The 15,014-nt window shown below is 42.8% G+C and overlaps 1 protein-coding gene across 3 annotated transcripts in view; it reads left to right on the forward strand.

Annotated features, from left to right (window-relative positions):
• Positions 1-12,618, forward strand: part of LOC139160000 (zinc finger protein 850-like) — a 29,176-nt gene extending 16,558 nt beyond the window's left edge. The window contains exons 3-4 of one of the 3 annotated variants that reach the window (XM_070737491.1): positions 2,013-2,016; positions 2,240-4,837. In XM_070737491.1, coding sequence (XP_070593592.1) covers positions 2,013-2,016; positions 2,240-4,634 — 2,399 coding nt within the window. In that variant the 3' untranslated portion in view covers positions 4,635-4,837. Of the gene's footprint in view, positions 1-893; positions 4,838-12,448 lie in introns of those variants that run through there. The other 2 variants (XM_070737490.1, XM_070737488.1) reach the window with 2 other exon arrangements.
• Positions 12,619-15,014: the final 2,396 nt, after the last annotated feature.

Below are 15,014 nucleotides of genomic sequence, written 5' to 3' on the forward strand. Positions count from 1 at the left end.
ATAGATAGTCTATTTTCGTAGGGTATTCTGTTTCGAGTGGAGGAGTGAAGGGCTCTTCTGGTGAAATATCTTTGGACATTTTCGAGAGTGTTGATGTCTGAGATGTGGTGTGGGTTCCAGACAGATGAGCTGTATTCGAGAATTGGTCTGGCATAGGTTTTGTAGGCTGTAGTCAGTAATGTGAGATTGCCAGAGCAGAAGCTACGTAGGATCAGGTTAACAACTCTGGAAGCCTTTTTGGCGATATTGTTGCAGTGGGCTTTAGAACTTGGGTCGTTTGATATTAGTATTCCAAGGTCTTTACCTAGTGTGGGTTGGCTGCGAGGATTTGTTTATTCAGTTTATATGCGAGGTTTGGATTCTTTTTGCCGATGTGGAGGGTAGAGCATTTGTTGGTTGATATTTGAAGTTGCCAGGTGTTAGACCAATCTGAAACAAAGTCAAGGTCTTTTTGGAGAGTGAGTGTGTTGTCAGTGGTGTTGAAAAGTTTCACATCGTCGGCAACAAGCACACAGTTGCTTGCGATATTATCATATTATCTGTAAAGAGACCAGCCGAGAGACAGACAGAGCTGCCAAACTCCAGTACTGGTAAGATGCCCCCATCTCGCACCCCACCGCCCTGTCTTATTTTCAGGGAAACACGGTATTTACAATTATATAATCTATTCCCAGCACTTCAAGGTATATTTGACGATAGTCCTTTGCATTAGGAATACTTGATTGATCCAATTAAACAACTGAATTTGAATGGATATTTGAACATGAATCTTGGTAGTCTTCTATGAATCATAAATAATGCAAGTGATTACTATTGAGGCATGCTTACATTTTCAATGTAATACAGTGGTACCTCGACATACGAGTTTAATTCGTTCCAGACCCAAACTCGTAAGTCGATCAACTCGCATCTCGAACTTTAGACTTTGTTTTCCCTCCCCCAAGATAACTGGAAGCAAGGAGATTCTTGCGCCACCTAGTGAAAGCTCGGCTCATATCCCGAATTTGAACTCAGGTGTCGAACAGAAATTTCACTCGCGTCGCGGCTCGTAACTTGGAATACTCGCATGTGGAGCAGCTTGTATCTAGAGGTACTACTGTATATGCATTTTTTCTTTTTTTACATCATCTCTAACTATTTTGTAAACTTTGAATCTTACAGACAAAAGATGGCAATAAGAGCACTCGGGACAGTTGTAAATTGTAAATAAGAAGCAACATTGAAAAAGGAAGAAAATCAAGGAAAAAAATCAAAATATTTTCCATTTCCTTCATTCATTTCTCCTCCACCTCCAGCAGAGAGAGAAAATCAAGAAAGATTTCAAGCCGGAATAAGCAGATTATCCAGAACTCAATGAAAGGTTACAGGAAAAGTAAAAGGAGATTATTTTTCAATCAGCAAAAAAAAGGAAATATCTGGAAATCAGTGGGGAGGAACAGATCAATAGTAAAGTCACGTTGAGCAGACAGGAATGCAGGCCTCTCCCTGTGAGATAGAAAACAGCTTGAATGAAAACAGCAACAAACAAGGCGTTGTCCATATTGTTGATAATCTCAGCAGTAGAAAAGCGAAATAGATTTGCATATTGAGGAAAAATAAGAGATTACAAATCACAGCTGTTTCTGCAACAAGGAGCTAGACAGGAGAAAAGCCATACATACTATCTCAATGTAGCAAAAACTGGTCAGAACATCTCCCTTGTGATTCCTGGGAGCAACCACACAAGAGGGAAGACAGCAATGGGCTCCCAATGTGCTAAGTGCTTTAGTGAGCATGGCAAGATGGTGGTGCACCACAAGACGAAAGGGAGAAAACAGAACACTCTGCAGATTGTGTGAATTTTTCATTAGAAATATTCAAGTCAGAAGACACTAAAGAACGCACACACTGGAATAACACAATTTGAACATCCTTTCTGTGAGAAAGTTTTCAAAGAGAGAATGCCAGTCTGGTGAAGCTCCCATTTGAAACATTTGAATGTGCTAAATGGGTAAATTTCAGTTATGAAACAGCAGAGTATTCACACAGGAGAGAAACCATTTGAATCTCCCGACTCTGAGAAAACTTTTAGTCATACTTCCACCCTGGTGAGACACCAGATGACTCACACAGGAGGGAAACCATTTGAATGTCCAGACTGTTGGAAAAGTTTCAGTCAAAATTTCAACCTGGTGCAACACCAGAGGACTCAAACAACAGAGAAACCCTTTGAATGTCCTGAGTGTGGGAAAAGGTTTAGTAGGATTTCCCACCTGGTGCAACACCAGAGGACTCATACAGGAGAGAAACCCTTTGAATGTCCTGAGTGTCGGAAATGTTTTAGCGATAATTCAAACCTGGTGCAACACCAGAGGACTCATTCGGGAGAGAAACCCTTTGAATGCGCTAACTGTCGGAAAAGTTTTAGTCAGAGTTCACACCTGGTGCAACATCAAAGGATTCATACAGGAGAGAAGCCCTTTGAGTGTCCTAACTGTGGGAAGGGTTTTAGTGATAATTCCAACTTGGTGCAACACCAGAGAACTCATACAGGAGAGAAACCCTTTAAATGTCCTAATTGTGGGAAAGGTTTTAGTAATAATTCCAACCTGGTGAAACACCAGAGGATTCACACAGGGGAGAAACCCTTTGAATGTCCTGACTGTGGGAAAAGTTTTAGTCAGAGTTCTCACCTGGTGCAACACCAAAGGATTCATACAGGAGAGAAACCTTTTGAGTGTCCTGATTGTGGGAAAGGTTTTAGTGATAATTCCAACCTGGTGCAACACCAGAGGACTCATACAGGAGAGAAACCCTTTGAATGTCCTAACTGTGGGAAAGGTTTTAGTAATAATTCCAACCTGATGAAACACCAAAGGACTCACACGAGAGAGAAACCCTTTCAATGTCCTGACTGTGGGAAAGGTTTTACTCGTAATTCGAGCCTAGTGAAACACCATAGGACTCATACAGGACAGAAACCTTTTGAATGTCCTGACTGTGGGAAAAGTTTTAGTCGAAGTTCCAACCTGGTGCAACACCAGAGGACTCACACAGGAGAGAAACCCTTTGAATGTCCTGACTGTGGAAAAAGTTTTAGTCAGAGTTCCCACCTGGTGCAACACCAGAGGACTCACACAGGAGAGAAACCCTTTGAATGTCCTGACTGTGGGAAAAGTTTTAGTGAGAATTCCACACTGGTTCAACACCAGAGGACTCATACAGGAGAGAAACCCTTTAAATGTCCTGATTGTGGGAAACGTTTTAGTCAGAGTTCCAACTTGGTGAAACATCAGAGGACTCACACAGGAGAGAAACCCTTTGATTGTCCTGTCTGTGGGAAAGGTTTTATTGATAATTCCACCCTTGTGAGACACCAGAGGACTCACACAGGAGGGAAACCCTTTGAATGTCCTGACTGTGGGAAACATTTTAGTCAGAGTTCCAACCTGGTGCAACACCAGAGGACTCACACAGGAGAGAAACCCTATGAATGCCCTGACTGTAGGAAAAGTTTTAGTCAAACTTCCACCCTGGTGCAACACCAGAGGACTCACACAGGAGAGAAACCCTTTGAATGTCCTGAGTGTGGGAAAAGCTTTAGTTGTAATTCCATACTAGTGACCCACCAGAGAATTCACACAGGAGAGAAACCCTTTGAATGTCCTGACTGCGGGAAAGGTTTTAGTGATATCTCCAGCCTGGTGAAACACCAGAGGACCCACACACGAGAGAAACCCTTTAAATGCCCTGACTGTGGGAAAAGTTTTAGTCAGAATTCCAGCCTGGTGCAACACCAGAGGACTCACACAGGAGTGAAACCCTATGAATGTCCTGACTGTGGGAAACGTTTTAGTCAGAAATCCAGTCTGATAAAACACCAGAGGACTCACACAGGGGAGAAACCCTTTGAATGTCCTGTCTGTGGCAAAAGTTTTAGTGATAATTCCCACCTGGTGCAACACCAGAGAACTCACACAGGAGAGTACCCTTTTGAATGTCCTGACTGTGGAAAAGGTTTTAGTCATAATTCTAGCCTGCAGAAACACCAGAGGATTCACACAGGAGAGAAACCTTTTGAATGTCCTGACTGTGGGAAAGGTTTTAGTCAGAATTCCACCCTGGTACAACACCAGAGGACCCACACAGGAGTTTACCCCTTAGAATGTCCTTACTGTGGAAAAGGGTTTTGTCAGAATTCCAGCCTGGAGAAACACCAGAGGACTCACACAGGAGAGAAACCTTTTGAATGTCCTGACTGTAGGAAAGGTTTTAGTCGTAATTCCACCCTGGTGCAGCACCAGAGGACTCACACAGGAGAGAAACCATTTGAATGTCCTGACTGTGGGAAAAGCTTTAGTTGTAATTCCGTACTTGTGACCCACCAGAGGATTCACACAGGAGAGAAACCCTTTGAATGTCCTGACTGTGGGAAAAGATTTTGTCAGCGGTCTGACCTGGTTAAACACCAGAGGACTCACACAGGAGGGAAACCCTTTGAATGTCCTGACTGTGGGAAATGTTTTAGTCAGAGTTCCAACCTGATACAACACCAGAGGACACACACAGGAGAGAAACCATTCGAATGTGCTGATTGTGGGAAATGTTTTAATCATAATTCTAGCCTTTGGAAACATCAGACTACTCACACATGAGAGAAACCCTTTTAATGTCCTGATTGTGGCGATGTTTTCAGTTGTAATTCCCGTGTCGTGATATAGCAGAGATGTTAAAAAAACTTATGAAGAGATTAAAAATTCTCTCCTGGAAACTACTGGTGGAAAGTAGAAATGAAGTTGGCATATAAAGATTATACAGAATACATAATGAGGGAAAAGGAAATTGAAGAAAAAGAAAACCAAGGATGAAAAGGTAACAAAAAAGAAAGGACAGACTGATAAAAGTTGGTATTTATAGTGACAAGAAAAATGCAAAGAAAATAGAAAATAATAAACAGACTGATGATTGCACTGGGATTTACAGTGACATGAAAAGAGGAATAGGGGATAATTGTTTCCAGTGGAAGCAATTTAAAATTAAGAGGGGTAATAGGGAGAAGATATTAGGAAAAACGAAGAATAGATTTTCGCAAACAACTTACATGAAAGGAAGGAAATAAATTTGGAAGAAAAGGAGTTGTTCATATAGCTAAAATGGAACAAAAAAGAATAAGTTAAGAGGAGGGAAAGGGAAAATATATAAGAAATGGAATTTGGGAGAGTTCAAAAGAATAGATGATTGATAAGAGTTCTCTTTTCCTTCCTAGAATTAGAATAATTGTGTTATTACAATTGTGTCAACAATATTAGTTGCAGCCCTATTTGGACAGGGAGTCACTTCTCACAGTCACTCACAGCCTTATCACCTCGAGGTTCGATTACTGTAATGCTCTCTACAAGAGTGAAGAGTGTTTGAAGAGTGTTCAGAGACTGCAAATACAGAGTTCCCTCGATTTTCGCGGGGGATGCGTTCCGAGACTGCCCGCGAAAGTCGAATTTCCGCGAAGTAGAGATGCGGAAGTAAATATACTATTTTTGGCTATGAACAGTATCACAAGCCTTCCCCTAACACTTTAAACCCCCCTAAATTGCAATTTCCCATTACCTTAGCAACCATTTAGATTACAGTGATCCCCCGAGTTTTGTGATCCCGATCATAGCGAAAGGCTATATTGCGATTTTTCAACCCGGAAGTAAAAACACCATCTGCGCATGCGCGCCCTTTTTTCTATGGCCACGCATGCGTAGATGGCGCCGGGCAGATCAGCTGCTGGGCGGCTTCCCTGGGTCTTCCCCCTCTTGCTGGCGGGAGGGCGAGCGGCGGGCATCAGCGAGGAGTTTGCGTGGGCGGCGGGGAAACCCCAGCGCCGCTTCCCAGCTGAGTCCTGAAGCCAAACGCGGAAGTTCGCTTCAGGACTCAGCTGGGAAGCGGCTCGAGCGAACGGCGTGGGCGGGCGAAGGGCGGGCGCACGGGCAGACAGGCGGCGGACAAGCGGCGGGCGGACAAGCGGCGGGCGGACAAGCGGCGGGCGCGGCAGCAGTGAGGAGTTTGCGTGGGCGGCGGGGAAACCCCAATCTTCGGCTCCTCGCTGCTGTAGCGGAAGTAAAAACATCATCTGCGCATGCGCAGATGGTGTTTTTACTTCCGCACCGCTACTTCGCGAAAAACCGATCATTTTGAGGGGTCCTGGAACGGAACCCTCGCGATAATCGGGGGACCACTGTATTACTCACCATGTTTATTTATTAAAGTTTATTTAAAAAAATATTTATTAAAGGCAGATGAAAGTTTGGCAATGACATATGACATCATCAGGCGTGAAAAACCATCGTATAGGGAAAAAACCCATGAACTATTTTTTAATTAATATTTTTGAAAAACCGTGGTATAGACTTTTCGCGAAGTTCGAACCCGCGAAAATCGAGGGAACACTGTAGTGCAAAATGCAGCCACGTGAGCTATTGTGGGGCTCCCAAGATTTGCTCACATTTCAACAACACTCCATGAGCTGCATTGGTTGCCAATTGGTCTCCGGGCACAATTCAAAGTGCTGGTTAAGATCTATAAAGCCCTACATGGCTTAGAACCAGACTACATACCTGGGATGCATGAGTCTTCTGCCTCATGCATCCCAGCAGCTGGCTAGGTCCACAGAGTTGTCTTTCTTCAGGTCCCGTCAGCCAAACGATGTCATCTAGCATGGCCTAGGGCAGTGTTTCCCAACCTTTTTTGAGCCGCGGCACATTATTCATATTTTCAAAATCCTGGGGAACACTGAACGGGGGGGTGGGGGGGTGGCTAAAGAAAAGTTTTGACAAAAAAAAATCTTCCTCCATTTCGCTCTATTTCTCCCTCACTCTTTCTCTCTCTTCCTTCCTTCCCTTCTTTCTCTCTCTCCATCCCTCTTTCTTTCTTCCTCTCTTTTTTGCTCTCTTTCTCTCTCCCTCCTTCCCTCCCTATATGTCTTTCTCTCTCCCTTGCTCTCTCTGCCTCTCTTGCTATCTCTCTTTCATTCTCTCTTTCTTTCTTTCTTTCTTTCTCTCTTTCTCTCTCTCTCTGTCTCTCTTTCTCTCTCTCTTGCTAGCTCTCTTTCTCTCTCTTTCTCTTTCTCTCTCTCTCTGCCTCTCTTGCTATGTCTCTCTTGCTCTGTCTCTCTTTCTCTCTCTTCCTTTCTTCTCTGCGGAGGCCGGCGAAGGTTTTTCTTATTTTAAATGTTCCGGGTGGCAGGGGGATGCGGAGCCCGCACGCACACACCCCCGACATTCCAAATTCTGCCTCAGCTGTGAGAAGAACGCCTGCCCCGCCTGTCCTGCAGCCCTTTCGCTGACAGCCTGGGACAAAAGCGCTCCGTGAAGGGACTGCAAGAGGGGCCGGGCGGGCATTAGCAGCCGGATGAGGAGGACGAGAAGCCGCTGCAGCCACCCCCAATCCCCCCCCTTCCCTGGGTGCCTTCCAAAGGCCCCTGGAAAAAGGCAGGAGGTAGCAACAAGGCGCGAGGACAAGCAGGCAGCTTGGCGGAGGGGAAGCGCTGAGGGGCTCTCCTCCTTCCCCACCCCCGCGCTTCTCTCCCGCCCTGGCTTTTGCTTTGCCCGCAGATTTCCCCGCAGTTCAAAAGGAGGCAAGAGGTGGCCTGGATGAAATTGCGGGGAAATCATGGGGCGAAGCGAAAGCCAGGGCGGGAGAGAAGCGCGGGGGTGGGGAAGGAGGAGAGCCCCTCAGCGCTTCCCCTCCGCCAAGCTGCCTGCTTGTCCTCGCGCCTCGTTGCTACCTCATGCTACTCCCACCATGGCTGCGCGTGGTTCCGGTGCCCCTGGCTGAAGGTCGTCCTGTGGCTGGTCTTGGGCTTTACGGTTGCTTCCTGGTTCCCTCTCCTCCCTCCGCCTGTGTCTACCGCCAGCGCCTCATTCCTCGGAGCTGCCGCTTCCTTCCAGGCAGCCCAGCCACGCTGCCGTAGAAAGTGCAGAGGTTATTGCCGCCACCTCTGCCTCCACTCAGGGAGCCACCGTGGTTGAGCTGAGGGAGAGGAAAAGGCGCGGTGACCACGGTGGCTCCCTGAGTGGAGGCAGAAGCGGTGGCAATAACCTCTGTGCTTTCTACGGCAGCGTGGCTGAGCTGGACGGAGGGAAGCGGTAGCTCCCAATCGAGGAACCCACGGCAACGGGCGACGGCTTGGTGGGAGGCGACGGCGGGAGACACAGGCGGTGGGAGGAGAGGGAACCAGGAAGCGACTGTGAAGCCCAAGACCATCCACAGGATGACACTCAGGCAGGGGCGCCGGCAGCGCCTCGCCCAGCTTGAGCTTCTCGCGGCATACCTGGCCATGTCTCGCGGCACACTACTGTGCCACGGCACACCGGTTGGGAAACGCTGGCCTAGGGGAAGAGCCATCTCTGTGAGCCACGAGATTGTCCCCTGTCCAGTATTAAATTGAATTGGATAAATGTGGGTGACTGCATAAGGGGTTTTAGATTTTTATTAATTTTTATATGTTTTTTAAATAATTAGATTAATTTTTAAAATAATTAGGTTTCTCATATATATTGTTGTATTCACAATGTTGTACGCCACCTTGAGTAGCTTCAAGAAGGGTGGCATAGAAATCTAATGAATAAATAAATAGATAAATAAGTGTAGGTAGGTATGTATAATTAAACAACATAATTATGTCAAGAGGTGTTTTATAAATTAATAAATTTAGATTAAATTGGTATATGTTGGATTGAATCAAGTTTTGATGCTCTTTATAAGATTGGCTCTCTATATGAAATAGGCATAATTTTTAAATTCAGTTAATGTTGAAATAAATTTAGAGAACTATTGATGTAATTTGGAATATTATAAGACTTGCATAACTATTATTTGTAAAGGGTTTTATATGAGTATATATTTTATATGTTGGTTTGAATTAAGTTTTGATGAATAGAGAGGTGAAGAGAAATGAAACAGATAGCAAAGGATTTAGATAATTATTGATATTGTTGGTATATTATACGATTTGTGTAATTATTACTTATAATAGTCTATATAATACTATTCTACAGCAAACATTGCAGTGTAAGTTAGATTCTTGGGATTTCCCAGAACAATTTGCCCCCCAACAGTTGAGCAATTCCCCAGTGAAAAGGACTAAATTCAGTTCCCCTTACCAAGAGATTCTTCCCGGAACCCAGCCAGCAAGATGCCCAGTCAAGTTCTGCCCCAGCAAGAGATTTTCCCTGGAACCCAGCATGCAAATTCCTGACACCTGATCTCCCTACACCCAATAGATTGCCTAGTGGCTACCAAAAAATAGAGCCATTGATTATAGTTCATTAAGATTTGACTGTTTAGTTGATAGAGGATCATCTACTAGACTAACAGCCAGATTAATTGAACAGATACCTCCAATTGATGAAAAACTATCCAACCAATTAACTGATTGATTATCTCACATATTGAACACTTGGAAATAAGGGATTAACTAGAAACCAAAGCTTCAAATTAGACAAATTGAATTATAGTACTCCAAAACCTAATAATAGGCTTCTGTTATTCACTTAAACTTTAAAATTTAACTAGGCTTGAATTCTCCAAATTCCAAATCTCACCTGAACTGGACTGAACTGGGGGAATACTTGAATCCCCAATTGGACAACCCTCCCTTAAAAAACCAGGGTAAAACACGCTACACCCCACACCCCAACTCCCAAATAAAATCACACATGGAAGAAGGCACAGCCCCCACTGTGATCTGCAGATCATGTTCCATGTACACTCTTAGGCCCACAGAATACCAAAGCTACATATGCACCAAATGCAAATTAATCAAACTGTCAGAAGAAAAAGTAGATCTATTTTCGGGACCATCTCCTGCCACAGTCTGCAACTAATTAGAGCCCAGGGGGTTGGCCTCCTGGTCCCGTTGACTAAACAGTGTCAGTTGGTGGGACCGCGGGGAGGGCTCTTTCGAACCAACACCACCCCCAAGGTGTGCACCACCCCCACCCTATTGGGTTTCCAAAAAGCATTGAAAACCTGATATCTCTTAATCCGGCAAAGAAAAGAATTGATTGAGATGTTTGATGTATGTATGTATGTAGTGATTATATTGAAGGATTTTTATTATGATGAAATGTTTTAATGTGATTATTTAAATTGTTTATAATTCATTGTTGCAAGCCACCTGAGTCCTCAGGGAATAGGTGACATACAAATATAAATGAGTAAGTAAGTAAGTAAGTAAGTAAGTAAGTAAGTAAGTAAGTAAGTAAGTAAATAAGTAAATAAGTAAGTAAATTACCTAAAGAAATCTCTAAGCACTCTGAGACTCAACAAAATGAGAAATCCCAAACCTCATGAAAAGAATACGGACAAATTAAACACACATCAACAAGCAACTTCTACTAGAACTTATCCCTTGGAGGAAGAAAACAGATGGAAACATATCACCCACAGAAAAAAACACAAACCAAATACAAAACCCCTGTCCAAACCAACCCACACATATCCAACCCCACTGGCTCCGAGCAACCAATATCATACCATTAGAGGATAATGCACAGACACACAAAAAAGAAACACCAGAAAGAATACTCAACAAAGCAGCCCCACCAAACACACTACGACAATGATAGAAACTCCCCAAACAACCCTTTGCAAAAGGAAAAGGCAAGTACAAGAAGATTTAATCCTCGGAAGAACCAAACCTGCCATCTGTAGACCAGACAACCAATCCACTCCGAGTTTCTGGAGAGGGGCAGCATACAAATCTAATAAATTATTATTATTATTATTATTATTATTATTATTATTATTAATTATTAACCCTATTAGATCTGTGTGGTCTAATAGGCCTCTGGGAGGTATATGTCAGGAGACGGTACCGTAAATAGTCAGGCCCTAAGCCATGTAGGGTTTTATAGTGATAAGCAACACTTTGAACTGTGACCTAGGACTGTACCAAGATACACCCATAACAGTTTGCGTGGCTGCATTCTTGACTATTTGCAGTCTCCAAACACTCTTCAAGGGTAGCCCCATATAGAACGTGTTGCAATAATCAAGACGGGAGGTAATGAGGGCTTGAGTGACTTTGCAGAAGGCCTCCTGGTCCAAATAGGGCTCTAACTGGTACACCAGGTGAACCTGGGCAAAGGTACCCCTGATCACAGCCGAAATATGTTATTCAAGGTTTAGCAGTGGATCCAGGAGTACACCAAGTTATGAACCCTGTCTGAGGGGGATCAGAACCTGCGCCCCCCAGAGCAATGGATAGACAGATAGAACTGTTCTTTGGAGGGAATGGCCAGAGCCACTTGGTCTTGCCTAGGTTGAACTTGAGCCTGCTGGCTCCCATCCAGACCCTAATAGCTAAGAAGTCAAGGAGCACCAGGATATTGTTCAAAGTTTAGCTTGGATCCAGGAGGACACCAAGTTATGAACCCTGTCTGAGGGGGATCAGAACCTCCGCCCCCCAGAGCAATGGATAGACAGAACAGTTCTTCAGAGGAAATGGCCAGAGCCACTCGGTCCTGTATAGGTTGAGTTTAAGCCTGCTGGCTCCCATCCAGACCCTAATAGCTGAGAGGTCAAGGAGCACCAGGATATAGGAATATCCCCTATCCCGGGCCCGCCAGAGATCATCCATCAGCACGACCAAAGCATTTTCCGTGCTTTGACCGGTCCTGAAACCAGACTGAAAGTAGTCCAGATAATCAGCTTTGTCCAAGGACAGTCAGAGCTGGAGTGCCACCACCTCCTCAACAACACTAGCCGAAATCAACCAGGAGGGACACGAGTCCAGTATATGGAGGAACTGACAGCGTCCACCTGCTCAACATAAAAGAAAAATTATGACTATACAATTTACAAATGGGCTTTTCAATGTGGAGAATTTAGAATGTTTTGAAGCAATGAATGGAAATGTAGTGATAAGATCAGAAATTATTAAAATGGGAGAAATGTGACAATAAAAAGAAAATAATGTTGGAAAGGAGATATAAAAAGGGGAAAGATATTAAAATGTTAGGGCATTTGGAAAGGGCAGAATAAAAAAAGAAGATATAAATTGAGGGAAGGAAATTAGGGTGATGGAAAGCTCGTCTGTCAACCACATAACAGGTTAAGATTAGAAGAACTCAGGAAAGGACATGGAGAAAGAGGAAGTACGTAGGGAAGGGAGAGAGGTAGGGAAGAAGGTTAGAGAGAGAGGGAGAAAAGGTAGAGGGAAGAGAGGGAGATAGAGGGAGGGGAGTAACATGAAATATAGAAGAAAAACAGATGGGAGATAAAAGTAACGGTGCAAATTTAGGATATTTGTTTATTATATACAGTATTGGGAAAATGTACAAGTTTGTTAAATGTTGACATGGTATATGCATAAATGTAAGGTTAATCTGTTGGAAAGGTTTCAGTCGGATTTACAACCTCGTGGTACACCAGAGGATTCACACAGGAAAGAAACCATCTGAATGTCATTTTTGTGGGAAAGGTTTTGGTTATAATTCCAGCCTGCTGAAACACCAAAGGACTCACACGGGAGAGAATCTCTTTGAATGTCCTGACTGTGGGAAATATATCAGTCATAATTCCCACCTGGCGATACACCAGAGGACTCACACCATGGAAAAATCTTTGAAATGTCCAATCTGTGGACATTAGTTCACGCGTAAATCTTCCCTTCTTGCACACTAGGAAATTCACATGAGGCAACATTTCACGAGTTTTGAGAAGTTGTGGATTTCATTTGTGATCTCCCAATGAAAATGTAGGTGAAAAATTGATTGTTGGAATTTGGGCCTGATTCATTTTATTCAAACATTTCTCAGGATTAAACTTGTAGGTAAGAAGAAAGAAAAAAAAAGTGGAAAATGTTCTGACCCATATCCCACCACACCTAACACACTCCTCGCCATTATCTTTCGAAGATCTCTGATCTTCATGTTGGGGAGAGAGGGAAGGACACACATCCTTGGGCCTCTTGACTGTGTCATAGAATCAACCACCATTTTCAATGAACCTGGATTTCACCCTGGGCCATAAGATGGAGTTTTGGAAGTGGCTGCCATTTTGCCACTCTGTCACGTAGAAGGAGGACAAAGCTCTCTGTTTTGCTACCTTAACATGAGGGAAAAAATGTACAATAGAAAATGTCTCATATTAATTATCAGAAGCATTTGATGTATTAAAATGGGTATTGTCAGTGTTGCTATGAACATGAGGGCAAGGCAAGAAACTCAGAGTTGCCTCAAACTGTGAGATTAGCAGCCATGAAGTTTAATAATAAATGAATTTAATAATGAAAAGGTAATGTAGAGCTCATTTCCCAACTCTTGCTCAGTTATGAGGACTCCACTCCAATGTTCCCTCAATTATTTTCCGGTGTGGGCAGAAAAGTACAATGTCTGAGTGGCCATGTTAAGCTTGCTTATATCTTATTTGTTAACCAAACTAATTTATGAGTGGAAATAATAGATTTAAAAGATATTTATTTTATTTATTTATTTATTTATTCGATTTTTATGCCGCCCTTCTCCTTAGACTCAGGGCGGCTTACAACATGTTAGCAATAGCACTTTTTTAAAAACAGAGCTAGGCTATTGCCCCCACAATCCGGGTCCTCATTTTACCCACCTTGGAAGGATGGAAGGCTGAGTCAACCTTGAGCCGGTGATGAGATTTTAACCACTGACCTATAGATCTACAGTCAGCTTCAGTGGCCTGCAGTACAACACTCTACCTGCTGCGCCACCCCGCAGCAGATTGGCAGCAAAAAAAGACCTCATGGTCTATGTAGTCTGCCCTTATACTATTTCCTGAATCTTATCTTAGGAAGGATATATGTTTATCCCAGGCATGTTTAAATTCAGTTAGTGTGGATTTGCTCCCAACTAGTATATTATGTATATTATGTTCACAGAAGGCTTCATTTTAACGGAAAGCTACAATTTGCACGTTTCTTTGGCTATAAATGCCAATTAGCAGTGAAATATACGAAATATCAGTCTAGTCACTAAATTTGCTGATTCCTCCAGTTCAAAGTTTGGAAATGTAAATTAGCATATTACTTAATGTTCAATTTTTTATATGGTATAAAGAGAAACCACACTAAAAAAAAGTAAATATATTCATATTAATTATGTGACACATGATTAATGCTAAAATTCATACTATTATAATATTTTCCTAAACTTTCGGTTGTTTTAAAAAGTCAGCAGGAGTCACATTAACAATCTTCTTGGGTGTGATGATAAGTATAGTTGGAAAAAATTGTTTAGAAACGTAGAAAAAAAAGATTGGCAGCAGAAAAAGACCTCATGGTCCATGTAGTCTGCCCTTATACTATTTCCTTATCTTAGGGTGGATATATGTTTATCCCAGGCATGTTTAAATTCAGTTATTGTGGATTTACCAACCACATCTGCTGGAAGTTTGTTCCAAGCATCTACTACTCTTTCAGTAAAATAATATTTTCTCACATTACTTCTAATCTTTCCAACTAACTTCATATTGTGCTCCCTTGTTCTTGTGTTCAATTTCCTATTAAAAACACTTCTCTCCTGAACCTTATATAAATTTAAATGTTTCAATCATGTCCCCCCTTTCCTTTCTGTCCTCCAGACTATACAGATTGAATTCATTAAGTCTTTCCTGATAAGTTTTATGCTTAAGACCTTCTTCTGCATATGCACAGGAAGAAAAATATCATGAGGGGACGTGAGCGCAGGCTACATGTCGCCAATTTTTTGCTTCTGCTCATGCACGGAAGCAAAAAAAAAAATCGCTGAAATCTCATCTGCACAGGCATTCCCTCACAAGATTTTACTTCCTGAGTATGAGCAACAGCAAAATCTCGCTGGCATACACAGGCACACCAGAGAGCCAAAGTGCACCAATAGCACTGATAGCAGCAACCCTGCTTGTAAGTGTTTGTAAAAAATGCTGGTAATCCATCTCAGGGTCTTATTATTTTTTATAGTTTTTTATCACTTCTGTCAACTCCATCATTGTTATTTTTTCATTTCATTTTTAATATTTTCATGCACTTTTTTTTTTTT

Source organism: Erythrolamprus reginae, chromosome 2, assembly GCF_031021105.1.
Source record: "Erythrolamprus reginae isolate rEryReg1 chromosome 2, rEryReg1.hap1, whole genome shotgun sequence".
Taxonomy (NCBI): Eukaryota; Metazoa; Chordata; class Lepidosauria; order Squamata; family Dipsadidae; genus Erythrolamprus; species Erythrolamprus reginae.